This window comes from Suricata suricatta, chromosome 12 (genome assembly GCF_006229205.1).
Source record: "Suricata suricatta isolate VVHF042 chromosome 12, meerkat_22Aug2017_6uvM2_HiC, whole genome shotgun sequence".
NCBI lineage: Eukaryota > Metazoa > Chordata > Mammalia > Carnivora > Herpestidae > Suricata > Suricata suricatta.
In genome coordinates, this window is record NC_043711.1 from 65,063,551 (window position 1) to 65,091,496 (window position 27,946).

Genomic DNA, 27,946 nt, shown 5'->3' on the forward strand with positions numbered 1-27,946 from the left:
TAATTTCTGGAAGGCAATGCTTTATTGTTAAGTCTCCTAATTTACAACGTCTTTTTAAATTTACTTATAAAATTCTGTCACAGGGAGTAACAAGGTTAACTTGATTAATCATTATTCACTTATTTTCATTTTTTAAAATAAATGATTATAAATAACTGTCTCTTGCATTAGGATCAGGGATATCATAAAAACTTCATTAGCTGGACATATCTGTTGTGTTAATACTGGTGCAAAAAATGAAATAGAGACCAAATATTTGTATATAGCACTATATATATTTTTATATACTGTATACTCATATCAAAACTTGCCATTTCTATTAAGAAGCTGATAAGTTACTCTCTAATTTCATAAATTATACCACAGCTGTGAAAATATGGACAACTATTTTATATTTTTGCTGCTATATAAGACATTTAATGTTTATACAGAGAGCTGCAAAAATCACAGAGGTGATGTAATGGGAATCAATGAACATTTTCACCTGAATTTCCACCGGCCTTTTTCTTCAGCCAGAATCATCTTGATAGTCTCTGAATATTCTTTTCGAGATGAATATGGTGTCTGTTTCTTCAATAAATACACATACACACATTTTAGGTATATGTGTGTATATACATTTATATATATATATACACATACACACATGTATATAGTCTACATATGTATATATATTTCTGTGTGCACTTGTACACATATGCACACATAATGTCCTTTGGTTTATTTTCAGACTATTAATATGAAATGGGTTTTTGATGGTTTCCATTAATTTTTTCTTTAAATCTAAACCGGTTTAAAAAGACCTTCATGACAGGTAATAAATTTCTTTTAAAAATCATAAATAATATTATTTTAAAGCATCATATAGAGAAGGTCATATGGTGTTAGAGAAGACAGAAATTCATGCCAATATGTGGGGAGGAAAGAAAATGGGTTTTCTGGAGTTTTCTCTTAAAGTTGCCACCTTCAGGGAACGGAACCTAGTGCTCTGTGTTGCTGGCTTTAAAGGAAAGGCACTCCGAGCTTTGCTGCACGCTCCCGTGGGAAGGCAGAAGTGCAGCCAGGAGTGGTTGGCCTGTTCCGGGGCATCAAATCAAACAAATAACTCATTTCTTGGGATGGATGGGCATTGGGATTGGGGATGAGGGGCCAATCCTCGGGTAGAAAAACAAACGATGACAGGTCAGAAAGCATTTGTATTTGGTAATGAAATGGTTCTGTGTCTTTTAGGGTTGGCAGGGAGAGACATGTGTCACCTTTGGTTGTGTGTTGAATATCTTCATGGATTGCGTTACTATCAATATGGTGACTGACTATGTGCTTTCCCTGTGGAGGTCTATCTTTTTCTTCCTTCAGGCCTCAGGTTGCTGGAGGATGAGTCAGCATTCTCCTCCCCGCCTTTGGCAAGAGAGGGTCCACACAGATGGAAGTTCACATCTTCAAACATGACCCCTTCACCCTTCACCCACCTCTTCTAGAACACAGGCCATTTCCCCAACACATCAAAGAAACCACAACCATATGTTTTGGAAATCAAAGCCCAAGTATATGTGTGCCAAAGATACTCATCTCGTGTCTCACATCAGAGGAAGAAACCACAAAGTGATTTCAACATTCCTGTGTTCTAAGCTACAAAGCTATTCTTTACTAGACATGTTGCCAGACTCTTCCTTGCCTTTTTTTCTTTTCTGGATAGCTGTGTGAGGGGCCCCAGAAAATTGGGGCTGGGATGAGTAATTTGGGCTTCTCTAGCATATTTTACCATAACTCAGAGCAGCAGCTGGTGAAAAGGACAGCCAAGCTACGTAGGTTTTATATGTATCACGCTGGCTGAGTAGGACAACACCTGTTGGTGTTGGTGGTTAAGATTTCCAATGCTCATGCTTTTTGACTCTTTCTTTCCCAGCCAGTAATCAGGGCTGTCATGGGTGGAGTCTTTCACATCATAACCACCATCCACGTCACTGAAAAATCTTGCTAAGCTCAAAACATTTTTTTCCCCAAAGGATCGATGGCATCTGTTGTGCTTTAGAGATTCAGAGCTCACCTTCTGTTATAATCTTTTTCTTTTTATGTAACAAGTCCTCAGTTGAGACCATGAATTAGCATTCTTGGAGTCACTGTGCGTGGCTTTTTCAATGCAGTCTCTTCTCAGATATGAAAAAAATGGAGGAGAAAGCTGTCCAAGTTTTGTTTGCTGGCTATCACCTATTTGAATGACACAAACAAACAGCTTAGAGTCACAATTAGGACATAGGTGTTGGTGGGAACACTGTATTTGGGGCAGAGAATGAAAAAGATTGCTTCCATTGTAAAGAAAAGAATCACTGACAGTGAGCGAAGAAGCTTCAGATCAGGGGGTTGGAATCGCTTATGTGAGGGTGACAGTAATTGTTAGGCTCCTGACAGAGTGTGGAATGAGGACAGAGAAGGCAGAGGTGGGGGAGGGAGGGAGGCAGGGGAGGCCCGGGTGTGGTGCTAGTTTTCGTGCAGGATGCTCTTCAGACTTCTCTCCACGGCTTCGTCCAGCTCCTCCTCCAGCTCCTCCTTCTTGGACATGGCCAGCTTGGACTGGTAATCCCTCACAACCTGGTCAATGTAAGGGGCGCTCTGTGTGCCATGCAGCATCAGTGTCCACTCCTTCAGCACCCCCTTTTGGGGTGTGCTGCCGACAAACCCCAGCTCCAGGGTCCAGGTTCCTCGGGCATCTTCCCCCCACGTGTGGGTGGTCATGAAAGGCCACTTGTCAAAGCCCACCTTGGAGTCATCATCCCTCGGACGCCGGCTCAGCAAAATGGACTTGGTGCCCATTGGGGAGGTCATGTTGATGTTCAGGTCTCCTCTCCTGCTTGCATTGACTGTGATGACAGCTTGGACGTGCTCAAGGTAGCGGACGAAGTTTTCTTTCCCCTCACATGCATCGGTCGTGAGGGTCAGCACCAACTTGCCAGTGGAGGGTATTTTCCTGAGGGCAAAGTGAAGAGTTATGGTAAGGGATGGGCATACTATACTTACGGTTTTGAAGGCAAGTTCAGGTACCAGGAAGTGCAGGGGCTTTGGGGCTAATCAGACAGACCAGTGGTGTGAGCCTGAGCACCTTACCTAGGCCCTCTGAAACTTCTATGCAGAAGGGGAATGTAGTGGATGCTGTTCACGCCCTTCTCACTTCTAAGTCACCTCTGAATTCAGTTGTGGCTGAAGCTGTGGCTCCCTTGTGCCCTGACTGCTTTCCACCAGGTATCAGCGTCTCCTGGCTTCTCTCCTGGAGCCTTCTCCCTCACCATTGAGCTTGCTCAGCCTATGTGCAGGGCAGTCCCAAAGTGTCAGGGATTTAACCCCTCAGGGACACCCCCTACCAGTGATTGGGATAGAAAACAATAGATAAATAAACCCTGGCTTCCCTCTTCCTCACCAGGACAACTCAATGTTCCCAGTGGGACTAAGCCTGTTGCCCACAGTGACAACTTGCTCATCAATGCATGCCCGACTGGCTCTTATGACTCCATTTCTCACTTGCGTTTCCTGGGATCATCTCTTAAAAAGTTATCAGCACCCATGTCTCACTTCTGGATTTACTTTTGGAACAGCCCAGGCTGAGACAGGAGCTCATAATACCTTTCTTATAAAGTGTTAAGTATCTTGATAAATAGAAGTTATTGCGAATATGATTATTACTATCATAGAAAAAGCTGATTACGGAGTTAATTAAACCTAGTGAAAGATTCCTCAGTTGACTTCCCAAACAACTAATCTTCTTCCTGGATATGGCCTCCTTTGAAGGCAAGATGCTTAAAGGTTCTTGCGAGAGAAACATAATAAACTACACTTGAAGATTGCACAGTGTAAGGGAAAGACTCCAGAAGTCAGGAACAAACCTCTCTGGGTTAGAATTCTCTTTGATGCTTACTAGTCAGGAGAGCTTGGGCAAAATTTTTAAATACTTTGAAGCCTCACTGTCCTTGTAGTTGGGTTTTGTGAGATGAAATCAGACCATGTATGAAAACACAGAGCACAGTGCCTGGATCATGGTACTAGCTCCCCTTTCCTGGGCTTTTCCCTATGTGAATACCCTCTATTGACGTGATTTTTATTTTGGAGCATAAAGTGGTGGGTATTTTAAAGCCTACATCTTGTAGAGCCCATCTACAAAAAGATGCTCACACACCCAGCTCAGAGGCAAGTCTTGGTTCTGCATTACCACTGGGACCAGAGCCACAAACCTGGGAGGGCTTGCTAAAGCTTACCCTGTAGCTCAATGATAAAGTCAGTACTCTCCTGAGGAGCTTTCAAAATAGATGCTTTAATAGTTTCATAAATGCTGTTGTATGCACTCTGCATGGATGCTGATGCTGAATGATACATGAAATCTCCATTGGCCTTGGAGATCTAGTGATGGTGATGGAGGCGGGGTACCAAGCTCTGGGAAAATCATCCAGTTTAGTGGAGAGCGAGCATCAGATCAGCTTTGGAGGTCAACATATGGAAGGCCACTAGCTAGAGCTCTTAAAAAAGATGTAATTTACTCACAATAGGGTCAGAAACATAACAGGTAAGCTGATTAATGACCAACAATCATTTGGGCTCCTGCCTATAGGTAGAGAGCTATGTGGGTCCAGTTATGGGCAAAGCATTTGAACTATCTGAGCTCATTTTCCTTACCTGTACAATGGAGATATTACTTCTTATACTGGGAAGAGTTGACGGGCAGATAAAATATATACACACATTCATATATCATATATTTACAAATGCCTAGACCAGAACTGGCCATTAGAACTTTCTGCAATGATGCAAATGTTCTGTGTCTGTACAGTCTAATATTGTAGCCACTGGCCACATGTGGCTGTTGAGCATTTGATGAGTGTGAGTGAGGAATTGAATTTTTAATTAAATGTAGTAAGTAATTCAAGTTTATTTAATTTTATTAAATAGTCACCTGTGGCTAGTTGCTCCTATACCGGATAGCACAGATCTAAATTATTTGCCTATGTTCATTTTGAGCCTGATACCACCACCACCACCACAAAAATCTCTCAGGCTTCTGTTGTAAGCACGTTCTGTTATGGTCAAACTGTCAATCCTGTTCGGCAGGTCTTCCTGCCACCTTGCTGGAGGCTCCTGGGATGTCCAGACCTCAGGTATGAGCGAAATGCCACATTCTACTTCTGAGTTTCTGTACAGACAAAGAGGCAGGTTCCAACAGGAATGAAATGAAAAGCCTCATGTGAAGGAAAAGCAGCAAGCTTGGAAGAGAAAGAACGCTATTTCCCCCTTTCACAGGAAAGCTTCTTGGCAGGCATCATGGGGTCTGGAGAGCAAGGGAACAGGATTGCCAGGGGTTCTTCTCACATCTGTTTTTGGTCCCACTTGTATTTTATGACCATGTATTGCTTTTATGAGAAGAAAGGAATACAATCCATCCTTATTTTGAGGAAAAGCAAAGCCGTATTTGCTCAGGAACAGTTAATTTATAGGTTGAAATAGATGGTTGTAGAACAAGAGACGGCTGAGATCCTTCAGTAGTCCTACAGGCCACGTTCTGGAACGTATTCACTGCAGAAAATGAGGCACCCACGAGAGGTCGGAGCCACTCTCCGAACTCTGAGGGAGTGTGTAGAGAAAGAAGCCTCATGTTTGAGTCCTATCAAAGATCAACGTGGGGCCCTGAGGATGGCTTGTATCTTCTTTGCACATTGTTGCAAGTAAGGGACCGACTGCCTCGTGTCTAGAAATAGGCACTGTTTTCCAGAAGGAATCCATGGCATGCTGTCTGTGTTCTGAATCCTCAACTGTGTAAAAATAATTAGTTGCGCTACACTTGTTTTATTAGGGTAACGATGCTATGAATAACAGCCACCCTTTCTTGAATGTTGAAGATGTCCACTCTGTGGCAGGCACAGAGGAACACTCAACAGGCGGGCATTACCTCACGCAGGAAGGCACTGCAGCTCGGCACTGACGGGTCTATGTTCCCACAACTGGTGCGGGGCCGGGGACACGCTTCTCTCTCTCCCATGCTGCTTCTGGCCTTCGTGTCAGGTTTTAACATCTACTTCCAAAAATTCACTTAAAATTCCAACTTTGCCCCAGCCTCGAAGGAGCTGAGTGGACAGCTCTCTTGGGTGCAGGGGAGGGTGGAGACAGCCTGTGGGTCTGCCCTTGGGGGACATGTGGCTGCCGCAGGCCGGTGAGCAGGCCTGGGTTTGCTCTGCGCTCACTGCACTCGGTTGGCCTTGTGTGGCCACTCGGGGCCAGTTGTGTTCTCCTTCTAATTTTAGTGGGGCACCCTCCACTGACTTTGCTGAGAAAGTCTCATTACAAAATTGCTTTTCAAATTGACTGCTTCCCTGGGAAGATTAATGCACAGACCTGACAGTTGGCACTCAGCCCACTCAGGGGCTGTTTCCGTGTAGCCCCACATGTCATAGCGAGTGGTTGTAGATGCCTCTGTCCCAGTCCCCCAAGAGAGTGTGATTCATGGTGACCAAGGCATTTTCAGTCAGTAGCATGGCATGGGTGCTGCCCAGAGGACCAACCTGTATCACTCTCTGAGTTCTGCAAAAAGCACGTCTGGGGTGCCTGGGTTGCCCAGTTGGTTGAGCGTCTGAATTCAGCTCAGGTCATGATCTCATAGTTCGTGGGTTCGAGCCCCACATCAGACTCTGTGCTGACAGCTCAGTGCCTGGAGCCTGCTTCAGATGCTGTGTATCCCTCTCTTTCTGCCCCTCTCCCGCTCACACTCTGTTTCTGTCTCTTGAAAAATGAATAAATGTTAAAAAAAAATAAAAAAGGGCACATCTGGCCTAGCTCTCACTCACGTGCACTTGAGATAAAGTTCAGGTGAGGGGTGAATGAGGGTTCAGAGGGCATCAGGGGGATGCAGAGTCCTTCCAGCGAGGTTTCGCCTCCTTCCCCAGTTCCCCTGGCTGTTGTGCGGGTCCTTCCACTGTCATTTAGCCATCTTCCTTGTACCCACTGCTGCTGGCTGAACCTTCATTCATTCAAACAATATTTGCCACGTGACTGCTGGGCACCGGGCACTGTCCCAGGCATTGAGGCCACACCAGCAAACAGGACAGACTAGTTCCCATGCCCGTGGAGGGCCCAGCTGAGTCAGTGCTGACATGGCTTTCCAGTTCCCTTCACTGAAAACCAGGCTGCTGATTCTGTACGCAGTTCCGAGTTGGCTGTGAGCTGCTGGGCCTGTCACATCTCTGGGCCCCAGTCCTCTAACTGGAACGTGAGAGACTTAAGCCTCCGGCTCCAAATTCAACGTTTACGTGGATCACGACAGAATGTTACCTGTACTCAGGAACTGAGATCACCTGTCCCGTGTCACCGCCAATGTTCTCTGCCTCACTCTCCTCCTTCCCCCAGCCCTTCAGTGCACAGAACTGGGGGACCATGAGGGCCCATCCTTGGCCAGCGAGTGCTCGGTCAACAAGGTCTGTTAGCAGCATGTATCCCGACTAAGCTGACCATTCCCCCAAACTCTGCAATGGAGCCACCTCTCTGTTAATTGTGGGTGGCACTGGCCTGCAGCCAGCTGTGGAGAATGGGTCCCTGGCACTGCCTGTGTGGGACATCTTGGTCCCTACCTGCTTCTACCTGAGCTTCTACAAAGGAGCAAACACTATAAGCCTTTCTCTCTCTTCTCAAGTCCCTTTCTGCAAATCTTGCCCTCTCTGCAGCAAGGGAAGCAGGTTCCAGGCCCAGGGCTTTGATAGATGCTGGAGTTGCTGGTTACATGAACCAGAATGATGTGCCTTATCTTTGTGAGCCTCCTGTCTTTGCGACTGTAGATGAGACTACCCCACCAGCCTTCTGTGACGAAATGAGGCGGTGGGAAAAAAGTGTAGCCTTGGTGATGTCTGAAAGCAGCTCTTCTGTGCCGGCACTCTCCTAGGACCACCTTGGGCAGCCATCTGGGCTACCGGAGTGTCTTTCTGTCCATATGGGGAGAGCGAAAGGTGGACCCGAGTGCAGGGGACACTGGGGGAGGCACATGCTGTGAGGACTAGCCCGGCTTTCCTTCAGGCTCGACTTCTGGACACCCCTTCATGGGATTGCTTTTCAGCGCACACTTCCTGTTCTGTCTGCGTTATTTAGCATCCTTACTGTGATGGCGTAACTACCAGATGGGTGTCAGAGCTGAGCTGTCCAAGACGGAAGCCACATGTGGCTATGGAAACTTTAGTTCTCAGGCACATGAGCCACATTTCCATTGCTCCCTAGCCATGAGCTAGTTTACTGGATGCTCAGATACAGAACATTTCCCCATGGTACCAAGCCTCCTGGGCCTTCCAAGTCACGCAAAGCACTGTTCTGAACCTGAACAAAGGCAGTACGGTGGTCAATGCCCGTTAAGTGTTTACTTTGGATTTACCCTTCCCTTCCCCATTTGGAGAGTGGTTCTCAGTCTGGTCTCCATTTTGTCACCCTGATTGTAGTCTCTGGCAGAGATGAGGACTCCAGGACGGCAGTTAAGGAATTTGGTGGAGGTCCATCCGCTAGGTGGTGTTTCAGTCTCCACCCCAGGGCAGGTTTTACTAGAGGAAGCCCCACAGGCCCTTCTGATATTTGCTGAGCCTCACTCCTCCAGGAGGGGATCACTGAGACACACAGAGAGGCCCCTCAGGTGATGCCCTTCTGGCATCGAAGTGCCTGGGTTCAAATCTCAGTTTGGCTGTTCAAGAGCTAAGTGCTCTTTGTTGTGCCCTTAACCTTTCTGAGCCTCTTCTCACAAGTAACAGCACTCTCCAGCTGACAGGAGGGCTGTCTTGATGTATCGCCTAATGTAGGGCCTGAAGGCACAGTAGGAGCTCCCTAAGACCAATCAAGCCAAAGGGTTCCATACAGTTGGGGTTTGTTTCAAGTCCTGGTCAGACCTTCATGACCTTGAGCACATTTCTTGTGCTTTCTGCATCCAGCTCCATCCTCATTATGAGGGTGATGGCATATATCTCCTGGACTTAACCATGATTAAATACAAGTAGTATATGTAAAAGGCCTCACATCAGCCACCTAGGAGGTGTTTCTTCCTGACACACAACATGGGACCATGTTGCTGTCCATACTGCAAAATACTCATACCTGACTGTGTGAGGTAAGGTGCACTCTCAACAGGGTGACTAGAAAGCTTATGTGGATGTAAAGGCACACGGCAACCAGTAGGTGCCCAATAAAAGTTAATTCCTTCCTTACAGCCTCTGTGACCTTGACTGAGTCAACCAATATGTCTGGGCCACAGTGAAGCCTGTCTTTCCCAGCAGAGGGGTACAAGGATACATGGCAGCTTTGGGAAATCTGATAAGAGGGCTACAGAGCAGCTGTTTTTTATTAGCACATCAAGTGGGGCTTATGCAGCTCTGTTTAAAAAAAGTTATTAGTGGGGGTCTGGTACCTCAGTCAGTTAAGCATCCGACTTCAGCTCAGGTCATGATCTCATGGTTCGTGGGTTCCAGCCCTGCATCAGGCTCCGTGCTGGAGCCTGTTTCAGATTCTGGGTCTCCTTCACTCTCTGCCCCTCCTCTGCTTATACTCTGTCTCTCTCTGTCTCTCAAAAATAAATAAACATTTTAAAAAAAAGTTATTAGAGAAAGGACTTGGGCTAATGTTTTACTTTTCCACCTAGTGCTGACAGGGGCTCTGTTTAGGAGATCATGGACTGATTCACGGAAAATATAGTGCCCACTTGGTGCCACTTTCTGGGAGTGCAGTGAATGAACAGTGGGGACGGTGGCCCAACAGTGGTTGGGACGTTGGGAGGATAGTGTAGGTTACGACTTTGAATTCATATAGGAATCAGACAATTATGGCCTCTAAAATTCTAAATTATGATCTTTCCTTTTCCCACAAGAGTGTCTGAAGTCATGGGTGTGAGGGAATGAAAAAGTTACACTTATTGAGTGCCTACTATGTGCCAGCATTACGTCTGTTGTCTTATCAAGGTGTTCTAGAAGCCTGGTGAGGAAAGAATTATTCATTCCATTTAACTGGTAAGGAAAGAGAGAGGAAGCTTTTGCTTTGGGAAATGAGGGAATTCAGGGGGTATAAGACTTTAGATGGCAGAACCCCCATCATATTAATTTTCACTAATTTATAAGGAAAATGTAGCTTTTTCACATTCCAGAGTGGTATCAGCACTTCTTCAGAGTTGGCCATCAAAGAGCCCAGAGATGTTCATATCGTATTACAATTACTTATGGTATCTTGAGGTAGCATTTCCACCATCATTGCTGTCTTGAAATGATCGTGGCCATCGGACTTACATTAGATGCCTGCCACTAGGAGCTTTTTACATAATGTGTTGATGAGAGAAAGGACATAAATTACTTCATCACAAATTTTTTTCTACAAATTTTTATACCTAGTTTTCAATATCATTGGCTTCCTTTGTAGTCCTACATATTTTATCTAGTGCATCTACAAACATCGTGCTGGGGCACCTAGGTGGCTCAGTCAGTTGAACGGTTGACTTCAGCTCAGGTCATGACCTTATGGTTCGTGAGTTCGAGCCCCATGTCGGGCTCTGTGCTGACAGCTCACAGCCTGGGGCCGGCCTCAGATTCTGTGTCTCCTTCTCTCTCTGCCCTTCCCCTGCTCATGCTCTGTCTCTCGGTCTCTCAAAAAAAAATATTAGAAAAATAAAAAATAAATAAAACCATTGTGCTGAGATGGGGTCTATAGACTTCACCATACTGGCAAAGGGGCCCGGGTATAAAGGTTGAGGATTGCAAAAAGAGAGGTTCAGGGAGGCCAAAACTATTGTCTCAGTTTGGTGAAATCAAGATTGGAGTCTAGGTCTGCATAACTGACTATAAATCTGCAGAGGATCCAGGACCTGTCTCTCTCTGTCTGTGCTCTGAGCATCTGACTTTGGCCAAGCTTAGATGACCAACAGAAACAAGGCCAGCGTGGGTGGTTAGAGCAATGGATTTTATCACTATTTAAATGACATAATCACAGGTGTGTTTTCAGAATGGAATACTACACAATGAGAGTGAATGAGCCACTACAACACACAAGCACTTGGGTGGGTCTAATCAACATAATACTGAGTGAAGGAAACTGGACATAATCATATCATGTGATTCTAGTTAGACAAAACCCAAGAAGTGTCAAAGCTAATCTATAGGGACAGGAATGAAAATGGTTGTGTATAGGATATGGAAATGAACTGGAAGGGAGCACGAGGAATCTTTCTAGGGTGATGGAATGTTCCATCACATGATCAGGTGGTGGTTACATAGATGTATGCATCAAAACTCAAATAATACATTTAAATTCTGTGTGTTTCATTGTATATAAACCTCAATTAAAAATAATAATGATAAGAATTGCTATTTCTGTCTTACTGATGAATCTTACTGAAAAGAGAAATTAAATAAAAGGGTTCTTATTGTCCAATCTTCTTGCTGTGATGGGAAGTTAAAAAGGAAGCAGGTGCAGGTGACCAAACTGGTGGTTTCTGTGTGGGGAACTCCTCACTCAGATCCCTCCAAATGACTATCAGTCTTACTCAGAATATCAAATCAATTCCTTATGCTGCCTCACCACTAGAATGAATAAGAAAATTGTGTTACAGTCACATAACGAAACATTATTTAGCAACAAGAATAAATGAACTACAAGTACAATAAACATGGCCAAATCATTCTGAGCTAAAGAATCTAGAATAAAGGAGAAGACAGTGTCTGATTTCATTTATATTAAGTATAAAACAGGCCAAATAATCTCTGGAGTTAGAAGAATAGTGATTACTCTTGGGAGGGCCATGATGGGGACACAAGGGGCCTCTGAGATATTGGTCATGGTCATGGTCTATTTAGTGATCTGGGACCTAGTTACACTGGTTGACTTCTGCACTTAAAAATAATGGTATAAGCCAGTGAAACACTAAAGGGTCACACCTAAAAGCAGGGGTTCTGAGTCACCTGTGTTCTATGTACATGGGCTCCTGGAGTTGTGCAATTCTACAGCTCTGTGCTTGAAAGCTGGTTGTCCCTGAATCAAATCCAGTGCATCTCAAGCAGACAGAGAGGGACTCTGATATTTCGCCAATGTCACAGCACCATCTCTGAGGTGTTTTCAACATGCAGTTGCCAACCCCCCCCCCCCCCCCCCACTTACTCAGGGTCTTGCACGGAGCCTCCCACACAGTGGAATCTCTCGGGCACAGTTTTCCAGTCTTTGGCCATTTTCACCATGGCGCCTGCATCAAGGACCCCGTAGCCAAAGAGGTGATTAAATTCCAGGCCAACCCCGTTCCTCCGCCATTGATGGACCTCATCATGAAGTTGGTTCCGTTTGGAGGTAAGCACAGTCAGATGCTGCATGTCTCTCCAGGTCAGACCCAGGCTGGATACCAAAGGCAGAGAGATTCAAGAAAAAGAGGAGGGGCACAAAGTGAGAGAGAGAGAGAGAGAGAGAGAGAGAGAGAGAGAGGGAGGGAAAGAGGGAGAGGGAGGGAGGGAGAGAGGGAGAATGACTAAAGACATATACCCCTGGTAAGATTTTGGAACATCTATGAGCCCCCAAGTCTAGGGAGGATTTCCATGTACCATATAGAGCCATTATATATATATCTATTTAAAAATCTTGTCTTTCTTACTTAATTAAAGTTACTTCAAATGCACATTCTAACACACACTGGAATGGCTGAAATGAAAAAGACTGACAGTAGTTAGTGTTGGCAAAGATGTGAAGCCACTGGAGCTCACATACTTTGAGATGGGATTATAACTTGCTGCTGACACTTTGGAAAACTATCTGGCTGTATTTTCTGATGTTGTCCCAGTGTCCAAGCTATGGCCCAGAAGTTCCATTCCTAGGTATGCATCCCCCCCCCCCAAATGTGGGTATATATCCACCTGACGTGCCCTGGAATGTTTACAGGTCCAAACTAAAAAGCCCCCAAATACCCATCCATAATAAAATGCATAAACCAATTGAGGTGTGTTTATAGGATGGGAAACATTGCCCTACAATGAGAATGAATGAACTAAAGCTACTCTGAATATGGATGAATCTTTCAAACAGAATGTCACCCTAGTGAAGCCAGACCCAGAAGAGAACATATTGTATATTATTCCATTTGTTTAAAGTATAAAAACAAGCTCAAGTAATATGTGCTGTCAGAAGTCAAGTTAGTGGTTAGTCTTGGAGGGGGGACTGGAAGGGGTCACAAGGGAGCTTCTGGGTGCTGCCAGTGCTGCTTCTTGATCTGAGTGTTGGCTACATGGATGTGTTCCATTTGTGCAAGTGAGGCTGTCATTTCTTCAAGGGAAGAGTTGGTATCTTGAGCATATTTGTATCCCCAGGGTTAGGACAACAGCCCTTTGTACATCATTTGTCCAGTAAATAAACAAGTCTGCTTGCACATGCTATTGCTTTGGAAATCAGTGTCTAATATAACTCATTGCCTGTGTTTCTCAAAGGGCAAGTCAGACCCATCTGTGGTCCAGGAAAGAAACTTTATTGCACAGACTATCTACGTGGGCTGCACATTAAAATCTTCTGGTGAGGACATTTCAAATCCCATTGTTTAGGCCACATCTCAGACCAAATAAATCAGAATCTCTGGGAGTTAGACTCAGGCTTTGGAAATTGTTAACACTTCCCAAGCCAATTCTAGTAGACAGCTAAGCTTGAAAACCTGTGATTTAACAAATGGGACTATCATTAAAAAATGAACAGAATAGAACAGAAAAGAGTAAGAGTGTGCATTAGCATGTAATATGGGAAACTATTTTTCATGGAACCGTGTATGTGTGTGTGGTGTTGGGTTGCAATGCAAAATTTATTCCTGAGAGTCAAAATTAAAAAGTTGGAAAAATTCTGCACTGTGGTTCTCTTCAAATAATTCAAAAGACTAGGAATGACATAACTCATTTGATTTCAATACACACAGCATTCATTGGTTTGAAGCTTTGAATCAGAGCCAAAAGATGCCAATGATTCACATTCTCTTACAGTGCAGACCTTCAGTTACCAAGGAGAAAGTTTCAAGGAAGGTTACTGCTTATTTAAGAAATTTATGAACATATCTCAGACATATGGTCCCCAGGACCTGGGCGAATGGTGTGAAACTTCCAGAAGTTAATTATGGCTAAAAGCTCTCAGTTTTGTCAGAATGGAATTCTGAACTAATTAAACACAGACATGTTGATAAATGAGGAGCTGGTGGTCTCGAGATGATCTGACGGCTGGCTGGCAGGTGGATTATTGTCCATTTTTGCTGGGGGTTCTGCCACAAAAACGTGCAATGCTTCCTGGAGCTTGGGGAGAGATCCCATTAGACATTTCTCCACAGATTTATTCTCATGGAGTTCATGAGAAACAGAGAGAATACATCAGAACAAAGATCATCTCACTTCTAGAATAAACCAGATAGTCCATACTCTTATGTAATTGAGTTTGTGACACTGTTTGTCCAGCCATTTATGTCTGTCTAAGAGATAAAACTAGGTCCCTCACAACTCTCCCTTCTGAGTAATTTCAGAATTGACACAATACACTATTGTGCAAAATAGCATTTCTTCAATCTGTTTTAAGCCTTATTCCTACCATGATAGCTCAAGAATTGTAGGTCATACTTATTAAATAATAAAAAATAGTAAATTTACAGATGATCTACAATATAAAGGTCACTGTGAACAGTGTAAGAGGATAAATAACATGACTAATATTTTATATTGTGGTTGGGAAAATAAGGCACAGGTATTTGGAAAGGTCCTGAACAAGGAAGTGATTCTTTGAGGGTCTACTGAGTCTATGCCAGCTCTGGGCACTGTGGTAGCTGTAGGTATGTCATAAGAAGGTCCCTGCTCTCTCAGAGGCTACAGCCCAGAAGGACAGACAGACAACTCAATATTAAAAAGGGAGGGCTGACATGATGGGGGAGTTCTCAATACCAAGAAAACCAACAATGAAGCCGATGTCTTATCCCATCTAGGGGGCTGCAGACTCTGGTTCTCAAGCTCCTGCATCAGAATCATGTGGGAACTAGTGATAAATGTAGATTCCTGCCTCAGTGCCCTTTCTATATTTTTAGATAAGACAACAGAGATCCAGAGGCAGTAAATGATTGCCCACGTAGATGCCGAGAGACTGAAAGACATGGCTATTGTCTCCCTCATATCTATCCTCCCTCTTCCTTTTTAAGAAAGCCTCAATTTTATTCAGAACAGCAACATTTCCAGCAACAAAGCTACATTTCCCAGCCTCTTCTGCAGTCTGGGGTGGTCACGTGACAGTTCTGGTCAATGAAAAATAAGCAAAAGCCACTGGGTGAGGCTTTTCAGAAAAACCTTTAAGCAAGGCTGACTCAAATGGTGTCCCTCTTTTGTCCCTTTGCTCTTCCAATTTTTTCTGTCTGAAATATAAACATGATGGTTGGAGTTCCAGCAGCACCTGGAGAATGTGGAGGTGGAAGAGCAGAAATCTAGAAAGAGCTGGATTCCTCAAATCCCAGGGGTACCCTCATAGGAGCCCTGGGCTCCTTACCTCTGTTTCATCTTTCACATGGCAGAAAAATAAAACCCTGTCTCAGTTTAACTAGTGTTATTGGGATTATCTGTTTCCAATCTTAACCTAGTCAGAGGCAGAGTCCAGATATTCACTTGCCAAGCAACAATATCCTGATTCACAGGTTCATAGAACTCTTGCTTTACCACACGCCCACACATCCTGGGCCACGGAGCAGCCATGGGGTGGCTCCTTACAGAGTCCCTGGAACAGGGCTGGAAAAGACAAATCCTTGGGCCATCCATTTTCAGAGATTTGTATTCAGTGACTTGTGGTTGAGATGTGGGAACCTATTGTTTTCAAAACTCCATCCAGTGCTCAACTTTACCCGTCATTAGAGAAATGCAAATCAAAAGTAGGAGGACAATTCTACTGAACAGTCATAAAAATGGCTGAAGTGTGGAAGACTGGCAATACCAAGTATTGGCAAGGATGTGGAGCAACCATTAACTCATACTGACAGAGGGAGTGTCAATGGCTATTTGGAAAAACTTTGAAAAACTATTTGGGGGTATCTACTAGCACTGCACATAAGTATATCCTGTGACTCAGCATACTGAGTACCTGGTATACACCCAACAGAAATGCATTCATATGTTCACCGAAAGACGTGTGTAAGAATGTTCACGGCAATATTACTCATAACAGCCCCAAACTGGAAATGACCCAAGTATTCATTTATGCAGTGGAGTAATTAACAATGAGTATGAATGGCCTATAATCACACACACCAGTATGGAGGAATCTCTCAGACATAATATTAAGCAAAAGAGCATATACTGGTACTTAGGTGATGGTCTGTTTTTGATTTGGATGCTGGCTAACAGGGGTCTGTTAACTTTGCAAAAAGTCAGTGAGCTGTATCTAATATCTGTGCAATTTTCTCTGTGTCTCTTACACTTCAATAAAGGGTTTACATGAAAAAATCCATCTTCTGCAAGGTTAGTTTTGAAAACATATTCTAGTCCAATATGTGGGCCTTGTCACTACAGATGGTTCTTTTTTTTTTTTTTATGGTGAAAAAAAAGTATGTTTAGATTTAGCCAGCTGGACACGTTTAGATGATCCCAGTTTTGTTGGCAGCATCCAAAGCATCGTAGTCAGGAGCCAGTCGAACATATGCTTTCTTTTCTCCATCGGGCCTGATCAGAGTGTTGACCTTGGCCACCTCAATGTCATAGAGCTTCTTCACAGCCTGTTTGATCTGGTGCTTGTTGGCCCTGACATCCACAATGAACACAATAGTGTTGTTGTCTTCTATTTTCCTCATGGCTGACTCGGTTGTCAGCGAGAACTTGATGATGGCATAGTGGTCAAGCTTGTTTCTCCTGGGGGCGCTCTTTCGAGGATATTTGGGCGGCCTTCGGAGACGCAGTGTCTTGGGCCGTTGGAATGTAGGTGACGTGCGGATCTTCTTTTTTTTATGACTATGGACGCCTTTCAGTACTGCTTTCTTGGTCTTCAAAGCCTTTGCTTTGGCTTCGGCTTTGGGAGGGGCAGGGGCTTCCTTCTTCGCCTTCGGCGCCATCTTCGTGAAAGGCACAGATGGTTCTTTCAAGCTAAAAAAATTGCTTCTTTATAACCTACCCCTCATACCTAGGTCAGCCTTCTCAAGCCACACAGAAAGCCCTGGAGAGAATGTAAAATATTTGTAGCTGGCAGTCACTGCTCCACCCAAAGAAATCGTTTGAAGTTTATTCTAGTCTTAGTCACACTGGGAAATGTGAGTGATATTCCCTGTGATTCAAGAAGCCATTTTCAAGCATTGGCAGGAAAGCACATTATTAAAGTAGTAACTGGGCAGGACAGAGGAATAATGGCTTCCCTTTTCTCCCCTGGAGTCCTGGGGGTAGTTGTTCCTCTTTCATGGTCCTTATGAGCATACATTTATACAGGATAATTTGTTTATTGTATTCAAATTGCTTTGGAAAAACTTTCTTATTGGACCTCTGGGTGGCAAACAGCCCTTGACTGCTGTCACACACCACCAAGGACCCCCAGTTGTCTCATCTCACGATAAAGAGAGAGGAGCTGTAGGAACTGTTCATGGAGAGGCTTTCCCACTTCCTCCCTTTGGATGCTCTCTTGGGCTATTTTGTTCTGAGCAGTGGTTTTAACTGCTGGCTATGGGGGTTGCTTTGCCCACAGGTGCAGAAAGCCAGAGGTGCTACGGAATTTACCTCCCCAGGCATGGCTCTCAGCCAATGACTGACCACCACCAGGATATGGCAGCCCAGCATCCTTGCCTTGAGGTAGAACACACTTTGTGGCATAATTTACACTCCAGAGCTCCCCATGGGATCAAGCTGAGGCCAAAACTTCTGAAACTACATCCTTACTTGGGTTCTTCCCCATCCTTAACCTGCTTCCTTTACTTTTTCCTGGTTTCTCCTGAGACCCCTTTCTTAATAAATTGCGTGCACCAACTTCTGTCTCAGGGTGTCGACCAACCTCCGACAGTTGGTGTTCTCAAGAAATTTAGGACTAACTCCTACAATGGGCTTGAACCACACTGCCAAGTATCACTTTCTTCCTCTTTATGGCAACAGAGATTTAAAAACCATTGCTCCAAAACAAAGTGGGCCCAGGTGGTGATGTCTTTTTTTTGTAAGGCTATTTGCAGGTGTGTTCAAGAATGGTGAATAATTGGTACACCACCCATGAACCTGTTTAGAAATCCAGTAGACTTGTTCCATTACTTTGATGTATTTAGATTGTCCCTTTGTGTGCACAGAGGCTTGGGCAACTGAAGTTTTGCTTGCCAAAATGCAAGGCAGCTTTTAGTCAAAAAGTTCTGTCTTCTTAGATTGAAAGGGTGACCAGAACCCCCTTCTCAGTTTGAGAGTACCCCCGCTCCCTGCTCTCTGCAAGGCTCAGTGGCAGCCAGCAGGCTCCCACTGTTTGTCTGCTCCCTCCTGGAGTGAGCAAAGCCAGCTCAGACACCAGGGCCTGACAGGGCTTGAGATAAACAGTTTCATCTTCAGTAAATACACATGCTATGCAAGTTTTTGGTCTCTGTCCTTAATAGAAACACTTCAATCAGTGTCTCCTGGAATACTAAATTTTTCACCTGACTTTTCATAGAAGAATCAGAGTTTGGCCTGGTCCAATGAAAGGAGACACTCCCAACTTGGGGTCTTATCTGTAAAAGGAGGACAATTATGCCTTTTCTGCTTAAAGACAGAGTGTTGGACTAGATAAGTTTGCAAAGTCCTTTCTTATCTAACAATCAATGCTTACCTTCTTTGCAAGTCAGAAAACATACTGTATATATGAAGAGAGATGAATAGGGCTTCCTGGGGATTGATGCTAGAAGCTCTGGCTGCCTAGCAATGGCTGATGAGGATGGGAACTCAACTCTCCTTCCCCAGGGGCCTGAATCCAAATTCTCACAAGTTGCTGGTGCTAGATTCTTGAATAACTCCTTACAGCATGGGCTTGGGCAATCACACCACACGGATGATGCCTGAGACCACATGTTCATTCCTTAAACAGAGTAGTAGGTGGGCAGGAACCTCTGTTGAGGATCAAATCCAAGGGGCGTTCAGCAACAGCAATGTGTGGCCTCTCTGAGATGGTGAGAAAAGAGAAGATAATCTCCTCTTTCCTGTAGCTTGGAAGGTTTCTTAGTAAAGCCCATTTCCTGGTCTACCTTCTGTGATTTTTCCCATCTTGTCTCAGTGTTAAAAGTGAATTCGCCTTATAAGCTAATGAATCTTGAGTGGTGGCACCCTGACTACCACATGATCTGAAATGCTTTTCTAGATATCAGTTTGGCAACAGTTTTCTTTCATTTAGCTGATTGTATTACAGAAGTGAAATAGCTAAAGGATCCAAAGAAGATAACATGATGGTTTTCACAAAGAAAGAGATATCTACCTGTCCCTACTTGGTATCTGAATGAGATGCTGATATGTACTATTGAGTGTTGGGGTATTGTGCTTTCCTAAGGATGTTATTTGTGGAGTGTGTGTGTATATGTGTATCACTTCGGGCCTGTGGTTCATTTAGAAATGTCCATCACAGTTCATTGGCTCTGACTCTTCAAGACTCCCACACCTGCTTTGGCATCAATAGACCCTTGTATTGGGTGGAAATGATATTTGTCTTGGCCCTGAGATGGAAACATACTTAGCCTCTAAAGCCAGCGCAAACACTCCCGCTGCCTCGGGGGCAGCTGCAGATGTCCCAGAATGCCTCAGAGTGCAGTTGCCATACAAATCTGTGGTTGCCTGGAAGGGAAGACATTCAATAATGAGTGAAAAAGCCACTCAACTTTGAGTCCCAAAATATGAAGCAGAGGGTTATTTCTTTATTTTATTTATATTCTACCTTGTTCTGAAGAAGATTAAGATGAAGGTAAGGATAAGCTTAGCATCTATCTATCTTGCCATATATTTTAATCAACTTTCCATTAGCCCATGCAAAAAGGGATAATCATTTCCAGTCCAAGTGCTGACAAGATAAAAACAAGTCACTTGTTCAGAGAGGCATATTTGCAGTTATTCCAGAGACTAGAGAGACATCTATTTCCTGGATCCTGAGAGGAAAATTTATAGGCGAAAAGTGACCAGTGAATACTACCACCAAGTCAATGTAACCGTGAGCATTGTCGCCCTGGGATCAGTTTGGAAAATCCAAGCTCACAATGTCACTTGTTCCCCTTCACAAAGGAAAGGGTGGCATTTCCTAAGAGGGAGGAATAAACATGCTCAGCTAATGTTTGCCTAGAAGGACAAGCCATTAAAAAGAAAATGTATTTCTAGATCTCATGAAGAGATGCCAGGACACATGGAGCCACGTGTGTCAGAATTCTTAAGTGGGGAGACTGATCAATGAGGTTTAAATAACTTACACAAAGAGGAAAAAAACCCCTCATTTTTAATAAGCCAAGATGAAAGCCAAGGTGTTCATTAAGATCATGTATAAACCATAGGACTTCTCCTTCCCTAGTCTGTAGGATCCTCAGAGAGGCCTATTAGTTTGGAGTACAAAGCATCAGGGAAGCTTAAAGGCATCTTTTGGTGGGAATGCTACAATGTTCAGACAGAACTCAAGGCCCTTCCCCAGCTCAAGTAGAAAGAGAGTCATAGATAAGGTTGAGGGCGGAGTGATTCCCAATGGGGTAGGGAGGAACAACTTTTTGGGGAGAGGAGTGAAGCATCACAAGCAGAAGAGGATTGGGACCTCCCTCACTTCTTTTCTGCTCTGCTCTTCTCCCTCACTGCCCATATAGCTCTCCTAGCATAGGGGAGGCTGAAGTCTTCTTCTGCTTGGATAGAATGGGCCCACTTGCTAGATCCCCAAGGGAGAGTTCAGGAGGGCTCATGGAAGGAGACAGTTAGGGTCTGTGTCCCTTCTATGTAAAGGAATCTCTTGGCTCACAGGGGAGCCAGGCCAGCTTGGCACGGCAGAGTCCAGGCAGCAATTGGGGACTGGAGCCCTGGTTGGTAATGAGGTTGTGTTCTGAGTTCCTGTCCCCCCTTGGGAAGCCCCAGCTGAGGTGAGTGGCCAGTCAAAATGTAGCTCAGCAGAACTACTGAACCTCCAACCAAATTTCAGGCTTGAAGGTCTGAGGAAAGGCTGATATGTGAGTGAAATACCCAGAGAGAGAGAAAGAGATCCAAAAAGGTTTATTATGCTCTACTCATTAGATTTTAAAGCGATTTGGAAAATTCACTGTTACCTAGCTACTCAGGAAGGAAAAACTGCTCAGAAAAGTGCAGTAAGTAATCTAAGTCTGGGATTCTTAACTTTTTGTTTTCTCAGTCATGGACATATTTTAAAACAGAATGAAAACCACTGCTCTTGCCTTGAGAAAACATACGTGTGTGCTCAGTTTTGGAGGGCTTATGGACCCATGGGAAGTCCATCCATGGAGGCTAATTATTAATTACTTTACTTTAGTAACAAATGGGCTCTTGGCTTAGATGTTGGTGGTGTGATACCTGTTTTTTTTTTTTTTTTAAGAGAGAGAGTGAGAGCACATGTGAGGAGGGAAGAAGGGCAGAGGGAGACAGAGAATCTTAAGGAGGTTCCACACTCAGGGCAGAGTCGCCCATGGACTCTGTCAGGAATGATGACCTGAGCCAAAATCAAGAGTTAAGGCTCAAGTGACTGAGCCACCCAGCTGCCCTGATGCCCTAGTTTTTAATGCTAGTTCTCCTTATAAGTGGTGTGCTATGGCAATGTTTTGATCATCAGAGGTCATCATTATTTGTAAGGCAAAACAATAAACAAGAAAGATAACCTATGGACAATGAGCTGGAAAGGAAGCATGGTTCTTGTTTCCAACTTGCACACAGCATGGCTCTACCTTGATAACAAAGCATTATCAGCCCTGAAAGACAATGGATCTCTAGAGCCTCAACACGTTCGCTGACTCTTCCAGGGTAGGAGGGGAGATCCCCTATATCCCATGATGTCACATAGTGGTGGCTATGATGTCACTCAGCGCCTGTACCTGACGTCACATGGCAGCTGTGCACTTCACTGCCTCAACAAGGGCCCGGGACTGCACTCACCACGCCGGCCTCAGGGTTCCTCTTCCTCCCGTTGCTGAAAGTGGAGGCCAAGGTGGAGGAGCAGCTCTCGTCGTATAGGGCGGTTCGGCCGTCATTGATGGCCGAGTTGATGGAGATGGTCCACATGCTGGAGGCATAGCCATCACAGTTACAGTCGTCGTAGCTGCCACCGTCCCCAGAGGCCCATACGTAGATGCTGCCTTTGCCACCTCGACCCTGGGGAGGGGGGAGGTCACAGGGAGAGAGGTCACCAGATCCCACTTGTCCCATGGGGGGCTGCCGAGGAAGGGGCAGGGTACTGGCCTGGGGAGGGGGCTCCCAGCCCAGAGAGCAAGGTTAGGACCTGGCTTCCTCAGCAGCTCTGTCTACCTGGAAAATCACTCTCCTGCTCGCTGGGCACTGTGTGAATCCTCCTTCTTGTGTTCGAAAGATTCAATATAAAAAATTACCTGAATTTAGTATTTGAGCTTGGGGGTAACATGATAAGAAAAGCTGGAAGAATCGTCTAAAAATTTACAAAAAAAATTGATTTTAAAAAGCTATAAAGGTAAGAAATCAAAGTACATGAAAAGAAAAACCTTCCTACATGTAGTCATTATTGCCCAATTCTTGTTCCTCCTTTCAGACATGTTTTCAGCAAAAATGTAAATGTACCTTTATATTTATACTTAGCTCTATAAGAGATAAAAGATATTTATATATCCTTGGTTTTATAGTTATATATTTAAAATATACATTTACATATATGTAGATATTTTAAGTTTAAAATACACATTTTAGTCAAACATATATAAATTTTCTTGGTTATATATATATGTGTGTGTGTGTGTGTGTGTGTGTGTATTAACTTGATTCGATCATACCAGAATTCTTTTAAACACAATATTATATGACATTTTACCCGTGTAAGGGAACACCAAATGTAGGAAGAAAGTTTAATATGAACAAAAATAACTTTAAACACATAATATGTACAATGGTTATTACTATGTGTTCATTAGTTATAAACAGCAAGCTTAGCTATAAATCCCACATTGCTTTTCTGTTCAACCACATTCGTATTCACCTATCCTTTTCTTTTCCTGTTCCCTGTCTTCTAGGAGTATTCTCTCTCCCTCAACAACCCAGGAGTGCCCACTCACTGTGGCTTCCTATGTTCTGACTCTGGGGACAGTAGGGCTGGGGGTACTCGGCTTTCTTGTGGGCGATGGGCAGAGCAGAGCAGCCATGCAGTGTGGGAGGTAAGAGCAAGTGTACAGCCTCCTTCCTCTTCACGGCTTGGCCCAGGGCAGTTCAGTAACCCTCTAGGACCAGAAGATATAGATGTTATAACAGAGAAAGTCTGTCCCTATGTGGCCATCAGGTGTCTACAGTCGTGGACTCAGGGGCTTAAGGGCAGAGGCGCCAGAAGACAGGGAGATAACCGGATTACCTCTAAGGTTTCTCTGCCTCCTGGCAATGAGAAAAGACATTTGGATTGCTTCTAACAAGGCTTGGAGTTAATTAGCCTCTGATTGACTGAGTCTATATATCAACAAAGATTTATTCAGCCACCAGCTGAGAAGGGTCAGCAGTGTCTTGGAAAATCTATACTGGACAACTCCACTGAAATCGGTAACTTCTCTCAGGACCCAGGACAGACAGGGAAGTGTTTCATCCTTACAGCTGGCGCAGGGGATCACACTCTCAGACAGACTCAGATTTGGGATCAATGTCAAGAAATGGCACCCAATGAAATGGAGACAGGTGTGGATCAGGAAGCCCACCAAATGTGGAAACTTTGATCCAGTCCACAGATGGGCTGCCGGTGAGACAAAGCAACATTTACTAAGAGGTAATCAGTGCTAGGAGCATTGTCACTGTGTTGTTTTAGGAGACAATTGTGACTAATTTTTCAGGCTTCTCTGTATTCATGCCTTCTCTGCAATATTCTGTTGCACTGTGGAACAAATATTCTCCGAGTTGGCCTGCTGGGTTGATGACAGATTTAGCCCAGATTACTGTCCCAGCTGATAGCCAACAAGTGGCAGACGTATTGAGGGAGGCCACCCCAGACTCACCAGTCTGTAGTTCACCCTCCAGGTGACCACAGATGCATGAGTGAGGCCAGCTGGCATGGGTGGAGGCTGGCCCAGATCAGCAGAACAATTCAGCTGACCTTCAGAGCCACGAGCAGGACTTAAATGGTGGTTGTTTTAAACTACTGAGTTTGGGGGCAGTTTGTCATGTGGCCTGGTCCACTGATACACAGAGCGCAACTGTCAGCCCGTTTCTGAGGAGTAAGCAGCCAACATTAATTTTGTATTGGACTGTGAGACTTGCCCACAAGACTTGTCACTGTGATTCTTAGGAATATTAAGCCTTGGTTTTCTAAGGTGTGTGTGTGTGTGTGTGTGTGTGTGTGTGTGTGTGTGTGTGTGTTGTAATAATAGTTACATCTAATGATTGGGTATCAGCACCAAATAGTTCCCAAATAGTCTGGGGACAGATGCATGGGGGAAAGGGCATCTATAAGAGAGCTGAGACATGGTTCTGGAATGGGTATGATACTGGTACACCTTACTTTCCTGTTAAAATGATACTCCAAGATCTAGTTCTGCCATCAGCTTCTCCTGAATGGGAGCTAGGCAGAAACTGAGATTGATAACTATCACCCATATCCCAACAATAATCAGTTGGGGAATACAATGAAAGAAATGAAGATGATAGTCTGAAGAAGCACTACTGTGGCACTTATTGTATGCCAGGGGCTGCTCTAAGGACTTTAATATTAACCTATTGAATCCTGACAGCAATCGATGTGAAGCATCATTTATACTAACAACAGGAAGGGTAAAATACTTAGAAAGAAACCCAAGAAATTAAACAAAGAAAAAAAGAGCTAAGTACTAAATAAGACTTTGAAACTCTTTGGAGAGACACAGATGAAGATTTGACCCTTTGGAAAGACACATTGACACATGATGTTCTTGGACAGAAAGAAAGCATCACAGAGATGTTGATTTTTCCCAAGTTAACTTATAAATTTAACATCCCAATCAATACACTGTATCAGTCAAGGTTCAGTCACGCAAATAATACTACACTACGCAGTTTGGCAGAAGGAATTTTATCCAGAGACTACGTGGTAAAGGAGAACCAAAGACCAGGTGAGGTTGGGAAGCTCACCCAGAGACTCAGATGAGATGGCGCAGTAGTCCCCAGTAGGGAGCTAGGCCCAGAGGGCAGGCTGTCTGATGGGGCTCTCCAACCCTTATTCGGTAGAATATGCTCACATAATAGACCAGCAGCCAGACTCACCCCAACCCTTTACATTGGAATTCCCTTCTCCACCTCCACTCCCCCTCCTATAGGACTTTTCCTTTTTCTGTTTTTTAGGAAGGCAAGTGCATTTAGATGAAATTTAAAAAATTAAACACATGGTACAAGCTTCACTTTGAATTCTGTCTTTGAATCAGGTGTCTCTGAGAGATTAGCAGGATTAGTGTCTATCTAGTTTTAATGCAATGAGTTTCTTACCTTAGGGGCAATTTTGTGTCCCACAGGTCATGTGGCATTTTTGGAGACATTTTCCATGGTCACAACTAGCATCTAGCCAGAAGATGTGTGTGCATGTACTACTAGCTTCTAGTGGGTAGAGGCCAGGGATGCTACTAAACTTTGACAATGCACATGACAACCCCCTGTCCCCCACCCTACCACAGCAAAGAACTCTCTGGCCCAAAGTGTCAGTGGTGTGGAGCCTGAGACTCTAACCTATTGGTAAAGGGCAGTGAGTTGGAACTTGCTGGTTTTAAAGGCATAGTTTTATTTTTAAACTTTTTTAATTTATAGTTTATTTTCAAGTTGGTTTCCATATAACATCCAGTGCTCTTCCCCACAAGTGCCCTCCTCCCTGACCGTCACCCCCCTTCCTTGCCCCCTCCCCCTTCAGCCCTCAGTTTGTCTTTAGTATTCAAGAGTCTCTCATGATTTGCCTCCCTCTCTACCCCTAACTCTTTTTCCCCCTTCTCCTCCCCATGGTCCTCTGTTAGGTTTCTCCTGTTAGACCTATGACTGAAAACATATGGTATCTGTCCTTCTCTGCCTGACTTACTTCACTTAGCATGACACCCTCGAGGTCCATCCATGTTGCTATGAATGGCCAGATTTCATTCTTTCTCATTGCCATGTAGTATTCCATTGTATATATAAACCACATCTTCTTGATTCATTCATCAGCTGATGGACATTTAGGCTTTTTCCATGATTTGCTATTGTTGGAAGTGCCACTATAAACACTGGGGTACATGTGCCCCTATGTATCAGCACTTCTGTGTTCCTTGGATAAATCCCCAGCAGTGCTATTGCTGGGTCATAGGGGAGTTCTATTGATAATTTTTTGAGGAACCTCCACACTGTTTTCCAGAGTGGCTGTACCAGTTTATATTTCCACCAACAGTGTAAGAGGGTGCCCGTCTCTCCATACCCTAGCCAGCAACTATAGTCTCTTGATCTGTTCATTTTAGCCTCTCTGACCAGCATGAGGTGGCATCTCAGTGTGGTTTTGATTTGTATTTCCCTTAGGAGTGACACTGAGCATCGTTTCATGTGTCTGTTGGCCATCTGAATGTCCTCTTTGGAGAAGTGTCTATTCATGTCTTCTAAAGGCATAGTCTTAAAGCAGCCTCTCATGAGCCCCAATTCATTTATTATTATTATTTAGCAAATTTTACGTTACATTTTGTAAACTTAAGGTGTACAGTGTATTACTTTGATACTCTAATATGAGTGCCACTAAAGCAATATTTATCACATCACATCATTAGAGTGCAATATTATTGTCTATCTCCATTATACTGTGCATTGGATCTCTGTGGGCTCTTTACCTACTACTTGTTATAAGTTTGCACCCTTAAACACCATCAGTCTTAGTCCCCATCCCCCAGCCCCTGGTAACCACCATCTTATTGTTTTTTTTTTCTTTTAATGGGTTTAACTTTTTTAGATTCCACACATAAGTGATATCATACAGTACTTGTATTTTTCTGTCAGACTCACTTTGCATAATGCATTGTTGCAAATGGCAGGATCTCTCTCTTTTTCACTACTGAATAATATTCCATTGTGCATATAATGGACTGTTGCATAATGCATTGTACACACAATCCATATCTTGTTTATCTGTTCATTCATGGATGGGTATTTGGGTTGTTGCCATATCTTGGCTACTGTGAACAATGCTGTGATAAACACGCAAATATCTTGTTGAAATCCTGTTTCTACTTCCTTTAGATGTATACCGAAAAGCAAAATTGCTAGATTGCATGGTAAATCTACTTTTAATATTTTGATGAAACCCCATATTGTTTTCCATAGTGGTTGCACCAGTTTACATTCTTGCTAACCATGCACCAGGGTTCCCTTTTCTCTACTTCTGTGCTGGCACTTGTTGTCTCTGGATCCCTGATGCTAGCCATTCTAACAGATATGAAGTGATACCTCATTGTGGTTTTGATTTGCATTTCCCTGATGATGAATGACTTTGAGCATCATTTCATGTGCCTATTAGCCATTTGTATGTCCTCTATGGACAAATGTCTATCTAGTTCTTCTCTCTATTTTTTTTTCTGTTTATCTATTTATTTTTTTAACATATGCAATTATTTTCCATCATTTACACTAAAGTAGTTACAATTACACTCCAAACAGAAAAGCAAAGTAAAAAATCAAAACACCAACTTCTATTTCATGTAATTAGACTTATACAGAAATTAGAAGGTTAAGTAACAACTAGTTAATCACCTAATTTCACAGCTATCTGAAGTGGCAATCGTTATATAGCAGCTTATCTATGATACATTCAAGATACATGATACAATTTATTACTTGCCCATAAGCTAAAACACAGCCTG

The 27,946-nt window shown here is 43.8% G+C and overlaps 1 protein-coding gene and 1 pseudogene across 3 annotated transcripts in view; both read right to left on the minus strand.

Annotated features, from left to right (window-relative positions):
• Nucleotides 1–27,946, minus strand: part of PCSK2 (proprotein convertase subtilisin/kexin type 2) — a 289,537-nt gene continuing 261,591 nt past the window's right edge. The window contains exons 9-13 of one of the 3 annotated variants that reach the window (XM_029917598.1): nucleotides 22,053–22,268; nucleotides 19,660–19,760; nucleotides 12,133–12,360; nucleotides 2,758–2,965; nucleotides 1–2,208 (exon numbers count right to left, since the gene is read on the minus strand). In XM_029917598.1, coding sequence (XP_029773458.1) covers nucleotides 2,152–2,208; nucleotides 2,758–2,965; nucleotides 12,133–12,360; nucleotides 19,660–19,760; nucleotides 22,053–22,268 — 810 coding nt within the window. In that variant the 3' untranslated portion in view covers nucleotides 1–2,151. Of the gene's footprint in view, nucleotides 2,966–12,132; nucleotides 12,361–19,659; nucleotides 19,761–22,052; nucleotides 22,269–27,946 lie in introns of all 3 variants that reach the window. The other 2 variants (XM_029917597.1, XM_029917596.1) reach the window with 2 other exon arrangements.
• On the minus strand, nucleotides 16,586–17,059 carry LOC115274173 (annotated as a pseudogene).